Source organism: Staurois parvus, unplaced genomic scaffold (assembly GCF_062004578.1).
Source record: "Staurois parvus isolate SC_StPar_1 unplaced genomic scaffold, SC_StPar_1.0 ptg000696l, whole genome shotgun sequence".
NCBI classification, from domain to species: domain Eukaryota; kingdom Metazoa; phylum Chordata; class Amphibia; order Anura; family Ranidae; genus Staurois; species Staurois parvus.
This window is the reverse complement of record NW_028318492.1, coordinates 3,779,171-3,796,696: the sequence shown is the minus strand read 5'-3', so window position 1 is coordinate 3,796,696 and position 17,526 is coordinate 3,779,171. Positions and strand designations below refer to the sequence as shown.

The 17,526-nt window shown below is 40.0% G+C and overlaps 1 protein-coding gene across 1 annotated transcript in view; it reads left to right on the top strand.

Moving 5' to 3' along the window:
* Positions 1-17,526, top strand: part of PRPS2 (phosphoribosyl pyrophosphate synthetase 2) — a 96,824-nt gene that overhangs the window by 74,111 nt on the left and 5,187 nt on the right. Inside the window, exons 3-6 of the mRNA XM_089652995.1 lie at positions 4,137-4,235; positions 10,534-10,658; positions 14,564-14,737; positions 17,366-17,525. Coding sequence (XP_089509121.1) covers positions 4,137-4,235; positions 10,534-10,658; positions 14,564-14,737; positions 17,366-17,525 — 558 coding nt within the window. The remainder of the gene's footprint in view (positions 1-4,136; positions 4,236-10,533; positions 10,659-14,563; positions 14,738-17,365; position 17,526) is intronic.

Below are 17,526 nucleotides of genomic sequence, written 5' to 3'. Positions count from 1 at the left end.
TATTAAATATAAACAAAATGACTAAAAGCATTTAAGTTTTAACCCCTTCCTGCCTGCCTGCCTCTCTAGCTACTGTTCGTTAGTGGGGACTGAGCATTGTCTTTATCAGCTTGGTCTCTGTGTTGGGAACGTGCTGTCAGCACAGAAACATCATGACACATGTGTGACGTGAGCTTTAAAGCACATGCTTTTGCTGCCACATGTGTTACAGGGATGGCAATAGGTTCACATGTTACTGTGTTTTCCAAAGACCTCTTGATGATTTTTTAAATCTGCAGTTTTCAGTAAAATACCACCCGGTGATCTTGCCATTAAAGTAATTGTCAGGCATATCATGTTATATTTCTGTCTCCCAATTGTTCTCCAGCATTATACACACACTTACCTAAAGAGACTACAAGTGACCATGCTGATGCACCTTGCAGAGCAACATTCCCCTCTTCTCCATCTGGAAATCTGCCCTGATAAATGCCATGCAGCCATCACTGGAGTACATGCATATAGACCGGAAGTGAATTCTAGAGGCTGCATGAAATTGCCAGCATGAAAAAAGGGAAAAAGAATTTTGAGAAAAAAATGGCAATTATTTAGTTAGGGTTCACAGCTACTTTAATCTCTGCTTAAAAGCATTTGCTATGAAAATTGATTTTTATGTGGTACCTCATAATACCCACTGATGTTGCTGCAGAATAAAGAGTGAATATATTTATATTCAACTTCCTATGAATTATAAAATAACCTCTAGCATTTTACCAGTTGCGTGATTTCAAGCGAAAACACATCTGTCCTTTCAAAATTCATAAAATGATTTGAGTTCCATAAGCATTATAATACCTGATCCTCATACATGGCTGTTCACAATTATGAACGTTCCTGAATACCCAACCTATGCCATGTTTTCTACATTTAGGGTCTTGCTAATAGCTTTTTCAGTATGTTGACACATTAGAATGACAGCAGAAATTTTTTTGGATCGTGAACATGCAAATAAATTTAGCTTTATTTTAGGTGCTGTTTCATGCATTTCCTTAGTTGGTAACTAGGGGTCTTTTAAAGTTGTTGCAAACCTATGATATGAAATATGAACAACGCATATTACTCTATAGTGTGCACTTTTCTCAATCCAAAGAAGTAAGCGTAATTTCTATCTGCTGCCTCATTCCTCTATCAGCATGTGTCTGTTATGACCAATTTACTTGACACAGAGGTAAAAGATGACCGAGGAGAGAGCTCCAGCACACTACCTGTGATTGACAGCCTCAGTGTTGTGTGCTTTGTGGGTTGTGTTCTTTCCCTCCAATCGGCTCTCACTGAGCTCTGCATTTTTTAAATTCGGCTCCCCACCCCCTGCTTTCTAGAAGCTGACACTCTGTATACATTCTGGACTTTATCTCCAGTGGTCTCTCCTCCGCAGCCGTTTAAACAGGTACAACTTATGCAGGAGGATTTGCTTTGTCTCTGTGTGTCACTGGGGTCTATGTAAAGGTTTACAACCACTTTAATTGAATCACTATATTGATACACATGTCAATAACCAAACACTATACTGTACTCATAATTTACTCATTTTACGTTTGTGTTTTAAAGTTAATGTTTTGGCATTTCAGATATTGTGTGTACACATTGATTAACCATAACATTATGACCACCCACCTAATATTTAGTGGGTCCTCTGCTACTAAAATAGCCCTGACGCATCGAGGCATGGACTTCACTAGAGCGCTGAAGGTATGCTGTCATATGTGGCACCAAGCCGCTAGTAGCAGATCCTTTTTATGTCCTGTAAGTTGGAAGGTGGGGCCTCCATGGATCAGTTTTGTTTTTTTGGTTTTTTTTTAATTTTTCCAGCACATCCCACAGTCAGTGGCTTGAGATCTGGACAATTTGAAGGCCAAGTCAATACCTCAGACTTGTGTTCCTCAAACCTTTTATTATTATTTTTGCAGTGTGGCAGGGTGCATTATCCTGCTAAAGGAGGTCACTGTTGTCAGTGGATACCATGTGCATGAAGGGGTGTACTTGGTTATCAGCTATGTTTATGTAGTTGGTACATGTCAAGTAACATCAATATGATTGGCAGGACCAAGGTTTCCCAACAGAATGTTTCCCAAAACCTCACACTACCTCTGACAGCTTGCTTTCCTCCCATAGTGCATCCTGGTGCTATCTCTTCCCTAGGTAAGCAACACACACACCCCAGCCATCCATATGATGTAAAAGAAGACATGATTCATCAGACCAGGCCACCTTCTTCCATTGCTCCATGCTACAATTCTGATACTCGTATGCCCATTGTAGGTGCTTTTGCCTGTGGACATGGGTCTAGCCCTTACAATTTTGCCCTTGTCAAAAAAGAAGTGATATCAGTGCATCCCTAATATAAGCTGTTCATTCCAGCAAAAGCAGAGCTAGCTATGTGCTGCTGCATACATAAACTGGCAGTGACATCTGTGGCTGTACTTTGTTTAGCATTTCAAAGAATTGTCTGTGGTTCAGTGGAAGACATTTGTGATATATGCTTGCATTGGTGCTAGGCCAGCTATGAGAAACATTTCACTTATTTGTATTCAAACTAATGGACAACCTTTTTCCATTCCATTTTGATTGCATGGTATGTGCACTTGTTGAAATTCCTTCTTGTATCCCTCTTTTCTAGGCACATTGCTAAAAATGCCTTTAAAGGGTTAGATGAGCTTTTGAAAGCTGACATGTTTCTATTAGTGACCACAAGATGGCAGTATGTACTAATGCGTTTCTGCAGCATTTTATAAATACATTTTCTTAAAGCCAAACCCCAGAAAAAAGAAAAATCATTATGTAAATTGGTCCAGCTTGGTTATCTCTAATCTAAATGCGATATATATAAAAAAAAGTTCACTAAGATTTTTAGCATCTCCCGTAGCCCTCCTGAAGTAGTAGATTTACTGTCAGCTTTGATTTTACAGAGACTACTCCTGTTATTTACCATTTCCTAAAGTGCAGGATTAGAGATTTAATGCTCACTCTCCTCCTCCCTCTCACCCATTGATAAAACATCTTGTATTCTATTTACAGAATGCAAGGCATTCTCTAATTGGACAAGGGGAGAGGTGGGGTGGATGAACAGGACTGTCTTGTCCAATCACAGAATTTCTTGGCATTCTGTGCAGAATGGAAAATTGGACCAACATGGAAATGTACTGTATAAGCGTATGGCAGTGTCTGACTGTTGTCTACTATACTCAGATATGCTCTGGTGCTATTGCAAACACTAGTACAGTTTAGTGTATGAGCATATGTGTAAAAAAAAAAAGATAGATATATAGATAGATAGAGATATAGTCAGTGGCATGTATGATGAACCGGCTCAGCCACTCACGTGCTAGAGGCGTAACTGCTATGTAGGAACAGCGATAGGTAAGCTCTAAATGAAAGTAAAACTAATTTGCAGAAAACATACATTTCATTAATTTGACACACAGTGGCATTTTTGTCCAGAGACACAGGTGTGGAATACCTCAAGGCAAGACCATAGTCAAGTATGTTATGTTTAGAGAGGAAATTCGCTGCATATGTATCACTAGGTTCACACCTAAGTGTTTTCCGCAGCATTTTGCAGGAACGCAGTATAGTCCATTTAACATGATTTCCTTTGGGACATGTTCACATCTCCGTGTTTTTATCCGGTGCATTTTTTAGAAAGGGTCGGACTTTTTTTAATGCAAAAAGTAGCATTTTTGGTTGTATAGACTTCAATGGAAATGCTGCAGAAAATGTAGTGCATCTTTTGCTGTGGATTTTATGCGTTTTTTTGTTTCAAATCTGCCTGGCAACAAGAAAAATGAAAGAAAAACGCAAAATGAGGCAAAAACGCAATGTAGAAACTGCTCTAATGCAACCTGCATAGGTGTGAACCTAGCCTTAGCGGGATCCAAGTCTTAACCTGTGCACCATCACAACACTGACACTTGTGTTTTTATTAAGGCTATGCATTTGTAAGCAAGCGATGACCAGACTAAATCTGTTTCTGACGATGAGCCCCAGGACATATCCCCCTTATATCTTACATTGAAGGTGTATTGAAACTCTGTGTGGCTCCTCTCTGTTTTTGTTTTATTTTTTTTCATATCTCATTGTTAATACTTTTATTTAAACAGAGTCGGGCTCCTATATCTGCCAAGCTGGTTGCAAACATGCTGTCTGTAGCTGGAGCTGATCACATTATCACCATGGATCTCCATGCTTCCCAGATACAGGTATGACACTTTATTTATAAATGCATACACACTTTTTGTTGGTATTTTTTTTTCACTCAAGTCACCTGTCTTTTCTGTTTCTAGTTCACACATATTTCTATATCAGCTGAGCTTGTATGTAAATGTATTTTAACCACTTGCCTACAGGGCACTTTCACCCTCTTCCTGCCCAGGCCAATTTTCAGCTTTCAGCGCTGTCGCACTTTGAATGACAATTGCGCAGTCATGTAACACTGTACCCATATGAAATTTTTATCATTTTTTTTTTTAGACAGAGCTTTCCTTTGGTGGTATTTAATCACCTCTGGGTTTATTTTTTGTTTAAACAAACCAAAAACTACTGAAAAGTTTGAAAAAAAACCTAATTTTTCTTAGTTTTTGTTATAACATTTTGTAAATAAGTGATTTTTTTCTCCTTCACTGATGTGCGCTAATGAGGCTGCAGTGATGGCACTGATAGGCTGCACTGATGAGGCACTGGTAGGTGGCACTGATGGGCACTGAAAGGCATCACTGATGGGCACTGAAAGGCAGCACTCATATATGGCACTCATAGGCAGCACTGATAGGTGACACTGAAAGGAAGCTCATATGTGCACTGATAGGCACTGATATGTGGCATTGATGTGCACTGATAGGCACTGATATGTGGCATTGATGTGCACTGATAGGCACTGATATGTGGCATTGATGTGCACTAATAGGCACTGATATGTGGCATTGATGGGCACTGATAGGCACTGATGTGGCATTGATGGGCACTGATGGGCACTGATATGTGGCATTGATGGGCACTGATATGTGGCATTGATGGGCACTGACAGGTGGCACTGCTGGGGCTACACTGATCATCAGTGTCCTGATGATCATTGTACATGTCCCCTCCGAGGAATGCCGATTACCGGCTCTCCTCTTTTCATGAGCTGTCAGCGTGACAGCTCGTGAGGAGAGAAATGCCGATAACTGGCATTTCCCTATTTATATGTGATCAGCTGTGATTTTGGCTCTTTCCTTTTGATCGGTGATCCGGTGTGTCCGAGGGACACAGCGCACCACCGATCGCCGCACTGCGCGCTTAGAGTGGGTGGACGTCATATGACGTCATCCCAGAACGAGAGAACTGCCTTGCGCCTGTCTTTTCCTCTTATGGTGGGTGGGCGGGAGGTGGCTAAAGTGGTCATGAAAGTAGCCAGGTTCCAAACTTAATTGACAAAAATGTAATTGATAGGGCTAACCAATATGATCAACTTTTTTGTTTCAAGCAAAATTGGCCAGGTTGTCTTCTGCCAGCCATTATTTAAAATAAAAAGTACATAATCCAATGAGACACATGAAACAATTTCAAAATGTAATTTTATTTCATTGTTAATAGAAGAAAAAGTCAGATTCCTCAGTACCCACTGGTTTTTAGATACATCTTGGGAGATTGGTGTCCTCTGGCTTCCTTCTCCTTAGATTCTCAGGAAACATTCTTCTATGAAACTGTGCATCCTCGTGTCACCTTTAGTCCATTTACTGTGATGTTTACCCAAATGTATTGTGTACTTAATCCAGAAGAAAGGTGCTTAAATGGTGCTAGTAATTCTAAACAAACAGGAACCATGAATTTTAAAGCAAACAATTATCTGGAGAAAAATGAGCGCTAGATCTATACGGTAGAGCAGCTAGCATGAAAAGGTAAAACCTCCTAGAGTGACAAATAGATATAACATACCATGCAGCGCTCAGATAATAGTATTCGGCATAAATTAATGAAAAAAAAATGCAAACAATGTTGAATCACTATGTATGAAAATAGTTCATAGTTTCAATACTTCATAGATACAATGGTGATGAGGGTGACAGTCTATATCTGGCGAAAAGACAGTATTCGTGACACCGGTGGTAAAATGTGAATAGGTTGCACTAACCAGATTGCGCTATATTAAGCGCATATGAGTAATGAAGTCATCTGGATGTGGACATCTGGACCCGGGTGTTCTGACGAGCAGCGACAAGAATCACAGCATGTCAGCCAGGCTTCTGAATGACCGAATTCTGATTGAAGACCACCAGAGGGAGCCAGCAACCAGGATGTCATCAACCTTCTTTAAACCAGGTATCCAGAGGTACAGTGGGGATCGAAAGTTTGGGCACCCCAGCTAAAAATTTGTATTAATGTGCATAAAGAAGCCAAGGAAAGATGGAAAAATCTCCAAAAGGCATCAAATTACAGATTAGACATTCTTATAATATGTCAACAAAAGTTAGATTTTATTTATATCAATTACACTTTCAAAATAACAGAAAACAAAAAAATGGAGTCTACAAAAGTTTGGGCACCCTGCAGAGTTAATATCTTGTACTGCCCCTTTGGCAAGTATCACAGCTTGTAAACGCTTTTTGTAGCCAGCCAAGAGTCTTTCAATTCTTGTTTGAGGTATCTTTGCCCATTCTTCCTTACAAAAGTCTTCCAGTTCTTTGAGATTTCTGGGCTGTCTGTCACACACGGCTCTTTTAAGGTCTATCCATAGATTTTCAATTATGAGGTCAGGAGATTGTGAAGGCCATGGCAAAACCTTCAGTTTATGCCTCTTGATGTAATCCCCCGTGGATTTCGGGTGTGTTTAGGATCATTATCCATTTGTAGAAGCCATCCTCTCTTTAACTTCAGCTTTTTCACAGATGGCATCAAGTTGCCATCCAAAATTTGCTGAAATTTTATTGAATCCATTTTTCCTTCTACTCGTGAGATGTTCCCTGTGCCACTGGCTGCAACACAACCCCAAAGCATGATTGATCCAACCCCATGCTTAACAGTTGGACAGAGGTTCTTTTCATTAAATTCTGTGCCTCTTCTTCTCCAAACGTACCTTTGCTCATTCTGGCCAAAAAGTTCAATTTTAACCTCATCTGTCCACAGAACTTGTTTCCAAAATGCATCAGGCTTGTCTATATGTTCATTTGCAAAGTTCAAACGATGATTTTTGTGGTGAGGACGTAGAAGAGGTTTTCTTCTGATGACTCTTCCATGAAGACCATATTTGTACAAGTATCTCTTTATAGTGGAATAGTGTACCACAACTCCAGTGTCTGCCAGATCTTTCTGGAGGGATCGTGCAGTCAAACGTGGGTTTTGAATTGTTTTTCTCACAATCCTGCGAGCTGTTCTGTCTGATATTTTTCTTGGTCTTCCAGATCTTGCTTTAACTTCCACTGTTCCTGATGACTGCCATTTCTTAATTACATTCCGAACAGAGGATATTGACATCTGAAAACGCTTTGCTATCTTCTTATAGCCTTCTCCAGCTTTGTGAGCGTCAACTATTTTTAATTTGTTTTCTAGACAACTGCTTAGAAGAACCCATGGTGCTGATTGTTGGGGCAAGGTCAGATGAGTCTGGGTATTTAAAGCCTTTGAGATTGACATCACCTGTTCTTCCCAGACGATGATTGAGAACAATCCATGACACTGGCAGGTCTCAGCTTGGCAAAGGGGGCAGTGCATGCTATAAATTCTGTAGGGTGCCCAAACTTTTGCAGGCGCCATTTTTTTGTTTTCTGTTATTTTGAAAGTGTAAATGATGGAAATAAAATCTAACTTTTGTTGACATATTATAAGAATGTCTAATCTGTAATTTGATGCCTTTTGGAGATTTTTCCATCTTTCCTTGGCTTCTTTATGCACATTAATACAAATTTTTTAGTTGGGGTGCCCAAACCTTCGATCCCCACTGTATGTAATATGTTCAAAACCACCAGAGGGAGACTAAGCCTTGGAGAACATCCGACGGTTCCCTTAGGGGAAAACAGGCTCAGGAGGAAAAAGAGCCCAAGTGCAAAGGGTATCTTAGTGCAACACTGCTTTAATAAGGTGCAAAGTAATGACAAGAATAAAACTCACATGTAATAAGTGCAAGTGGCCTAATGGCCAAAAAAGAAATCCACGTGGATGGAAAGGTCACTGAGGGCAGCTCACGTGGATTTCTTTTTTGGCCATTAGTTATTACATGTGAGTTTTATTCTTGTCATTACTTTGCACCTTTTTAAAGCAGTGTTGCACTAAGATACCCTTTGCACTTGGGCTCTTTTTCCTCCTGAGCCTGTTTTCCCCTAAGGGAACCGTCGGATGTTCTCCAAGGCTTAGTCTCCCTCTGGTGGTTTTGAACATATTACATACCTCTGGATACCTGGTTTAAAGAAGGTTGATGACATCCTGGTTGCTGGCTCCCTCTGGTGGTCTTCAATCAGAATTCGGTCATTCAGAAGCCTGGCTGACATGCTGTGATTCCTGTCGCTGCTCGTCAGAACACCCAGGTCCAGATGTCCACATCCAGATGACTTCATTACTCATATGCGCTTAATATAGCGCAATCTGGTTAGTGCAACCTATTCTCACATTTTACCACCGGTGTCACGAATACTGTCTTTTCGCCAGATATAGACTGTCACCCTCATCACCATTGTATCTATGAAGTATTGAAACTATGAACTATTTTCATGCATAGTGATTCAACATTGTTTGCATTTTTTTTTTTTATTCATTTATGCCTAATACTATTATCTGAGTGCTGCATGGTATGTTATATCTATTCATGACTTTAAAGCATTTTTTCAGTCATTTCTTTTGGCAGCTCAAAAAATTGAGGTGTGTGAATTATGAAGCTGGAAATCTACTGTGTTTTGCAGTTCCTTGACTACAGAAGCCAGAATAGGGCAAATGTGCAAAGCTCAACCATTATATTGAGGTGACAGGGAAAACCTTTATGCTGATTTTCTCATGATCCAAATGTAGACCACATTTAAACTTTTGGTTATAAATGTAAAACTGGGGCAGAGAGAGACAGAATTGTATTAAATATTTTGTGTAATCTGTTGCATTTATGGCCATATTGTACTGCATTTTTTACTGGCACACCGCCATCTTTAATCTCCTACCTAAAGTGCTTCCTAAGACAAGGTGACGGCTATTATCTTTTATTAGCCAGACAAAGCACCCTCTGGGTGCTTCTTTATTTCAGTTTCATAGTCTTACTAGGGGTTTGACTTTGAGACTGAGTCCTAACAAACATTTCTTCTCCTGTCCAATGAGAGTGCTTCAGATACCATTAGGAAAGTAAACTGTTACTGGACAAGATGCAGGTGTATCCCAGAAGTCAAGACCCTAGTTAAATTGGTGCACATTTTTAGATTTTACTTTCAAATGTTTAAAACAAATAGTTGGCAAATGCCTTGCAAAGGTGTCTTGAGGTCTACCATATACCTTTCAAAAGTCTGACCCATCACAAGAATGGGGTGGTTTTGACATATTCATGCACAGCCAAAACAGACAAATTTATTTTTTTGGTTTTACAGGTTATTTATTTCAGATACTTTTATAGCGCTGTCCATTTACGCAGCACTTTACATACATATTGCAAAGTCACATCAGTCTCTAACCCGCAAGGGGTGTACAATCTAAAGTCCCTAACTTACATTCATACATACACATACTAGGGCCAATTTAGACAGGATCCAATTAACCTAGCAGCATGTCTTTGGAATGTGGGAGGAAACCGGAGTACCCGGAGGAAATCCACGCAGGCACAGGGAGAACATGCAAACTCCAGGCAGGTGATGCTGTGGTTGGGATTTGAACCAGCAACCTTAGTACTTCCAGGCGGAAGTGCTAACCATTTAGCCACTGTGCTGCCCATTAGATCATAAAAGAGCTAGTATATATGCCTTTACAATGATTACATGCAGTGCCAGATGATATGACCAGACTTTCATTTCCACGGCAGATTAATCAAGATTTCCCTGTATATTTCCTATGATTTGCAGATGAGATCTAACCATCTAATCTTGCCTATAGAGGTTTGCATTCTTCAGCTACAGAGCAGTGAACAGTTTTGAAAGGTTCATAACCATCACTAGATGGTTGTTGTATGTATTTTGAGAGTTTGGGTGGAAGACAATGTTTTGTGTTTTTTTTTTTTACAGCCATTACAGGAACCTCAAAATACTAAACAGGGATGTTTGGTATCTTTGGAAACACTACGGTTCATATTTATAAAGCAGCGAATGTGACTTTAACAGAAATTTATTGGTGGTGCATCAATCACTGTCATTTTAAAACCATGTACCAGGAAGATTCACCTGAATTGAATGTTTGATAAATGTCAGATTAACTGCTTTATACATTTTCATCTGTGTGAAAGCTTAATTCTGATTGTTTGCTTTGTGCCCATTGTTCTTTTGAATAAACTTGCTGCTGTTTTTGTTTCTGCTGTCTTGTTATGTAAATGTGTGGCATAGTATCTCATTTTGTGTTTTTCAGGGTTTCTTTGACATTCCTGTAGATAATCTGTATGCTGAACCAGCAGTACTGCAATGGATTAGGGAGAACATCCCTGAATGGAAGAACTGCATCATTGTATCTCCTGATGCTGGTGGTGCCAAAAGGTACTATCATTATTCTGGGATTAGAGACCTACTGACCTACAATGGAGTTATCTGGAACTAATACAATCAAAGTGGAACTAAACCAATAAAATCTAAAGAATCTATTTCAAATTTTTCTCTGTTTCCAAGCAAAGACCTTGACTAGTAATATTTATATTGACATGATAATCACATATGACCATGTGCTTTAAAAACATGACATGCATTTGAACAAAGTATATTTGATCCCAAATGTAAATTTCATACATGTAGGGGTGTCTACACATACACTTAACTATCCTTCAGGGGGCCTTGGGTAAAACACAGTGCATCCAGAAAGTGTTCTTAGCGCTTAACTTTTGCCATATTTTGTTATGTTCCAGCCTTATTCCAAAATGGATTAATTTACATTTTTTCCTCAAGATTCTACAAACATTACCCCATAATGTCAAAAGTGAAAGAATTTTGTTTTGAAATCTTTGCAATTTAGTAAAAATAAAAACCGAAAAAACCACATGTACATAAGTATTCACAGCCTTTGCATGACACTCAAAACTGAGCTCTGGTGCATCCTGTTCCCACGGATCATCCTTGAGATGTCTCCACAACTTGATTGGAGTCCTCTTGTGGGAAATTCAGTTGATTGGACATGATTAGGAAAAGCATAAACCTGTCTATATAAGGTCCCACAGGTAACAGTGCATGTCAGAGCACAAACCAAGCCATGAAATCCAAGGAATTGTCCGTAGACCTCTGAGACATGATTGTATCTTTAACCACTTGCCTACAGGGCACTTATACGCCCCTCCTGCCCAGGCCAGTTTTCAGCTCTGTCGCACTTTGACAGTTGCGCGGTCATGCAACACTGTACCCATATGAAATTTTTATCTTTTTTTTTTTTTGAGACAGGGCTTTCTTTTGGTGGTATTTAATCACCTTTTTGGTTTTTTTATTTTTTGCTAAACAAACCTAAAACAACTGAAAATTAAAAAAAAACAAAAAAACGTTTTCTTAGTTTTTGTTATAAAATTTTGTAAATAAGTGATTTTTCTCCTTCACTGATGTGCACTAATGAGGCTGCAGTGATGGGCACTGATAGGCTGCCCTGATGAGGAGGCACTAGTAGGTGGCACTGATGGACATTGACAGGCATCAGTGATGGGCACTGAAAGGCAGCACTCATATGGCACTGATAGGTGGCACTGATGCGCACTGATAGGTGGCACTAACTGGCGGCATTGATAGGTGGCACTGAAAGGCAGCTCAGATGGGCACTGATATGTGGCATTGATGTGCACTGGTAGGCACTGATATGTGGCATTGATGAGGCACTGATGTGCACTGACAGCTGGCATTGACGGGCACTGACAGGTGGCTCTGCTGGGGCTACACTGACCATCAGACACACTGATCATTAGTGCCCTGATGATCAGTGTACATGTCCTCTCTGCGTAATGCCGATTTACCGGCTCTCCTCTCCCCTCGGGCTGTCATTGTGACAGCTCGTGAGGAGAGAAATGCCGATAACCGACATTTCCCTATTTACATGTGATCAGCTGTGATTGGACACAGCTGATCACATTACTGAGCTGACATCTTTGGCTCTTTCCGTTGATCGGTGATCCGCACCACCGATCGCTGCGCGCTCCCGGAGCTGCGCATGCGTGGTTAGAGTGGGAGGACGTCATATGAACGAGAACCGCCTTGCGCCCTTCATTACCTTCTATGGCGGACGGGAGGCGGTTAAATAAATAAATGTATATAAATATATTATGGTCTTCTTTTTTTTTGTTTACTTTAAAAAAAACATAATAAATGCCCATTTTTCTTTTTTGCAGGTTAAAAAAAATGTGAATTACTATATATTTTTTTTTTTTTATATGTGAGCCAGCAAAGCATTGCACCAATGATCAGCAGATCACTGGTGCCATGCAGGACTTCAGGAGATTGTCATTGTAATCTGTCTACTCACACCTCGTACGGGCAGACAGCTTTACACTGACAGGAAGACTCCACTATCACAGCATTCAACAGTGCTGTGATAGTTCTTTGAGAACTACAAGCTGACATCCGCAAAGTATGTCAGTGCTTGTAGTTCTAGTTAGAGCCCCGCACAGCTGCACTGTTTTCAAAAAGTGACAGCTAGTACAGGGAACTTCTTTCTGTACTGCTGTCACGGGGAGAGAGGGCAGCGGGCTGTGTCTGCTGCAGTGGGAAACAGGTTGCATGTTCCACCCTAAAAATGGGTGGAGCATGTAACATATTCCCAAAGATGAACTTCTCCTTTTAAAATGTAAATAAAATAACTCTTGTAAATAACTCTGGTATAGAGGTTCAGATCTTCAGCTGATATTAAAGTGTATCTAAAGCCACTTTTTTTTTATTCTGATTTGCATGAAGAAGTGTTACAACATCTGACAAGCTTTTATTGTTGCCTTTACTGTTACTGTGTCATCAGGAAGTGAAGGGTAACCCCCCAAATGGTACACAGATAGTATAGAAAAACATTTGCTACTGCCTCAAAACGAGAAACAATAAAAAAAAAAAGTTTAGATACCGTTTAACAACCTCAATACTATTGTACATATATATATATATATATATAGCCTCGTATTGACTTGGCGTAACAATCTTTTAAATTTTACAAAAAAAATGGGTATTATGTTTGTGTTCAATAAAATTCATTAAAGTGTATTTTTTCCAGAAAAATTGCGTTTGAAAAACTGCTGTGCAAATATGCTCTAAGGCAGTGTTCTCCAAACTGCGGCCCTTGGCTTGCCTTTATCTGGCCCTTGAGGCATTATTCCTGCAGCTGACACCAACAGTGGGGCATAATTCCTTCCAATGACAACAAAAACAGGGCACTATTCACCCACTGACACCAACCCAAAGATCGGGCATTATTTACTCCCACTGGGCACAGTCTGGCCCCCATAAAGTCTCAAGCACCGCAAACAGGCCCTTTCTTTAGAAAGTTTGGAGACCCCTGCTCTAGGGCCGCTGCTTAAAATAATATATAATGTTTGGAGGTTATAAGACCTTTTCATGTATGAGAAAAACATCAGAATTGGCCTAGGGATCAAGTGGTTAAAGCCTAACTCTAAGTTTCATTTAACGTCAAATGGTTTGTTTGGACCAAGCCGGTCCAAGTGAACGGTTTCCTTTGATAATACAAGCTGTTAGCTGCTGCCACAGTTTATACAGTGCTGACAGTGGGCACATGTAATAGTAAAGCTTGGTTCAAATAAACTATTTAGTTAAATGCAACCTGGATGGGCCTGTGCATGCTGCCTGGCCTGTCAGCTGCTAGATGTTGGCCAGAAGTGTGTTACTTCTGTTTAGAATGTCTGTCTGGTCTTACATTATTATTGTATTGTAGCACCGTAAATTTATGTCCAGCATATCGTTGGCACCTGTATTGTAATTGCACAATGTACTAAATGAACAATGTAATAAACACAATAAAAATGCAACCTGGACATACATTTTAAGAATGTATACACATTTGCACCTTTGTTGCACTTTCTTTTTAAGTAAAACAGAATGTTAATCACAGGGAAAGATAGATTCAGTTTGTTTTTAAGTTGTCCAGTTTTCAGCAATGCGAAAACATGCCACAGTACATATATGTATTTGTTTTATTTTATAGCTGCTTGATCTCTACAGCAGGATAGCTCCTTGTGGGGGTGGGAGGCGTATGTGTGGCGAAATTTTTTTTTTTTATATTATTTTTTTTTTTTTTTTAATGTATGTGTGTGTTGGGGTCACACACACACACGTCAAATCAGAAACTGATTCCACTATAGTTCTCCAACGAGAATATACACTTTTATGCATCTTACCTTGCCAACGTGATATATGAATGTTTGATATGTTAACACCATATGGAACGTTTTCTATTCTTTCAACACTTCTGGTTTTCACAGGGTGACATCCATTGCCGATCGACTGAATGTTGAGTTTGCCTTAATCCACAAGGAAAGGAAAAAAGCGAATGAGGTGGACAGGATGGTATTAGTTGGAGATGTGAAAGATCGCATTGCAATTCTTGTTGATGACATGGCTGACACATGTGGTACTATATGCCATGCTGCTGACAAGTAAGTAGTATCTTATCTTACACACACACACACACACATACTGCTTTGCTGGAATGTAAAGGTTCCTGTTGGAGTAAAGTCCGCAGTCATTTTGTTTTCACCATCAGATTATCCCTGTTGGTGACCTTTTCAGATTATTCATCATGGGGTTTGACTGGGTATAGTTTTTTTTTTTTTTTTTTTAGTTTTAAAATTAAAAAAAAATGAGGTGCCATTTAAACGTGGCGCTAGACATTGCTAAGGGTGAAATGCAGGACAGTAACAGGATTCTATGCTTCATGGTTTAAAACTATGCCCGAGGAGAAGGGTGACTGTTTTAAGATATTATGATTTGACGGACTAAATCAGTTCAATGGTGTCGTAGTACCTAATTTCTAACCCTGCACTTTGCATTGTTTCGGCAAAGGCCTTTAAAAAAAAAAAAAAAAAACTTCTCTATTATTCCTTTTGTCATAAATACTTGAAGGAATAGTGTTAGGTCTGCATGTGAAATAAAAATGTTATAATTTGAAGTATAGCATCACTTTCACTAAACGTTGTGCATTTGCTCTTCTTCCTGCAATCTAGGAAAATGCCAATATGATGGGTGACCTTTTCTGAAGATAAATCCTGATTCCAGCAGCATGGCCTGGCTGTGTTTGCATCCATCTTTGCTGTAACCAAGCTGTCCCTGGCCACCACTAGAGTGCTGTGTAACTATCGGGAGATCTGCTCTCCTGTAAGCTAAATGAGCAGTCCATCTCCCAGAAGCAGATTTTTTTTTTTGTTCAGAGCACAGCAGGAAGTGCTCAGAGCCAGAAGGCTGCAATCCATCTTGCTTGAAACGTCAGAAAAGGTAACCCATGAAATTCATTTTCCAGGGGCTGCTGAAAAATGGAACAAATGTATTTTTTTTTTTTTAAAGTTGCAGTACTTTACCAATCATTTCACAAATTGAAAAAGAAAAACAGTTGGGTAGTTGGGGAGAGACAAATGAAAGACCTTGATCTTGATGTACTTTGTGGATCAGTCTACCATGTAAACCTCAAACTTGCTGTATAAATGCCATTCTGCTTCTGCCCCGAAGCAAATACGGTACTTAAAGCAGGAGGATCGGCCAAGAAAACCGTTGTGGAATGCAAACGATGTTGCATTTTCTGCACTTCCTTCAACAGCAGAAATTATTCTTATTTCTATTCTAGGCATAGTTCCCCTTTACCAAAGAACTGCATTAGCAGATAAGGAATGTGAGTAGATCAAAACAAATTATGTAGCTTTGATTAAAGTTGAATAATGCCCTTGCTTTGTGTAGGCCATTTACACACCTCATGATGCCTGACTGAACAATTCCCAGGATGTTGCTAAGTGACGCTCAGCTGTTACTGCTCACCTTCACTGTTACAGGAGAGAGCGCTTTCTCTGGTTTATACTTCCCCAGATGAGCTCTCTTCCCTAATGCAGTAGCTTTGAGCTCAGTGTTTGAGAGATTGCTCTGGTGATGGTGGGGATGAACAGTAATAGCTGGGAGCATCATAGCAACATCCTTAGCAACGTCTTGGAAATTTCCCAGCCAGGCTTCATGTTGTACATAAATGGCCTACACCTATAGTACAGGCATTATTTATAGTGATTGATTGTAAACCAACCCATTCACATCAAAATAGAAATGAGGTAAAACCTTTATGCATAGATACAAGAACAATTACATACATCCCCCCCCCCCCACATTTTTTATAAATGATTACATTTCCTCTGTTCTTAGCTGCATAAGAGCTAGGAGTGGCGAAACAGAAGCACACTGATCTTCCCAGTGAATGGCAATGCAGGGATGGTGTGACAGGAGCAGGCTGAGTTCCCAGCACATCTAGAGAACTGACCATGGTGTACTCCCATCCCTACTGTGGTCAGTCTTTAATAGGAAAGCAGAGGGACTGGCAGGAACACCAGGGATTTCACACAAAGGAAGCAATACAAAGAGAACAGGATACGCTTTCATACAAGTACATGGTACAAAGGGCACATATCAGGAATGCCCTTTATTTGCATAAGCATTTTTTTGGTAAAGGTGAACTAACCTTTTAAAGGATGCCCATGATGATTGAAATATGAGAACTGCCATTCCTGACTTGTTAGTGCAAGCTCTAAGGCTTTTGTCATGATCCTGGCTTCACTAACTAGAGAACAAGTATGCAGGAGAGCAGTTCAGACTTTACTGACTATGTGCTTGTTCCAGTTCAATTAAAATAGTGAGGCCAGGATCAGAATGACAGCTGCAGAACCAGCAGCTTCAAAACCAAGTCAGCAGCTGCTTTTCTCTTATATGTTCATTGACGGACACAGCCTCTCTTTTTAATCCATAAACAAACAGGGTTTTATAGCCCCACCTAGAGGAGTACGACACCAGGCAGAAAAAGACTTGGCACCTCCTATGGGCAGTCCTCTCTGGGCATAAACCCCCTCTCTGCCATATCCCTCCAGTCAGTTACAAGCAGTGTCAAAGGGGTGGGTCTGAGTCCGTCAGTGAACTCAGAGAAAGCGATTTTTCGGTAACAAAAAATCCGATCTTTTCTGTTTTTGCAGGTTCCCTTTAAAAGTATAATCAAAGCCTGTATAGTATATTTGTTTTAACACTAGCATTTTTGATTCTAGGTTGCTTTCTGCAGGAGCGACAAAAGTTTATGCAATTTTAACACACGGCATTTTCTCTGGACCTGCCATTTCTCGGATCAATAATGCGGCGTTTGAGGCTGTTGTGGTTACCAACACAATACCACAGGAAGATAAAATGAAGCACTGCTCAAAGATCCAGG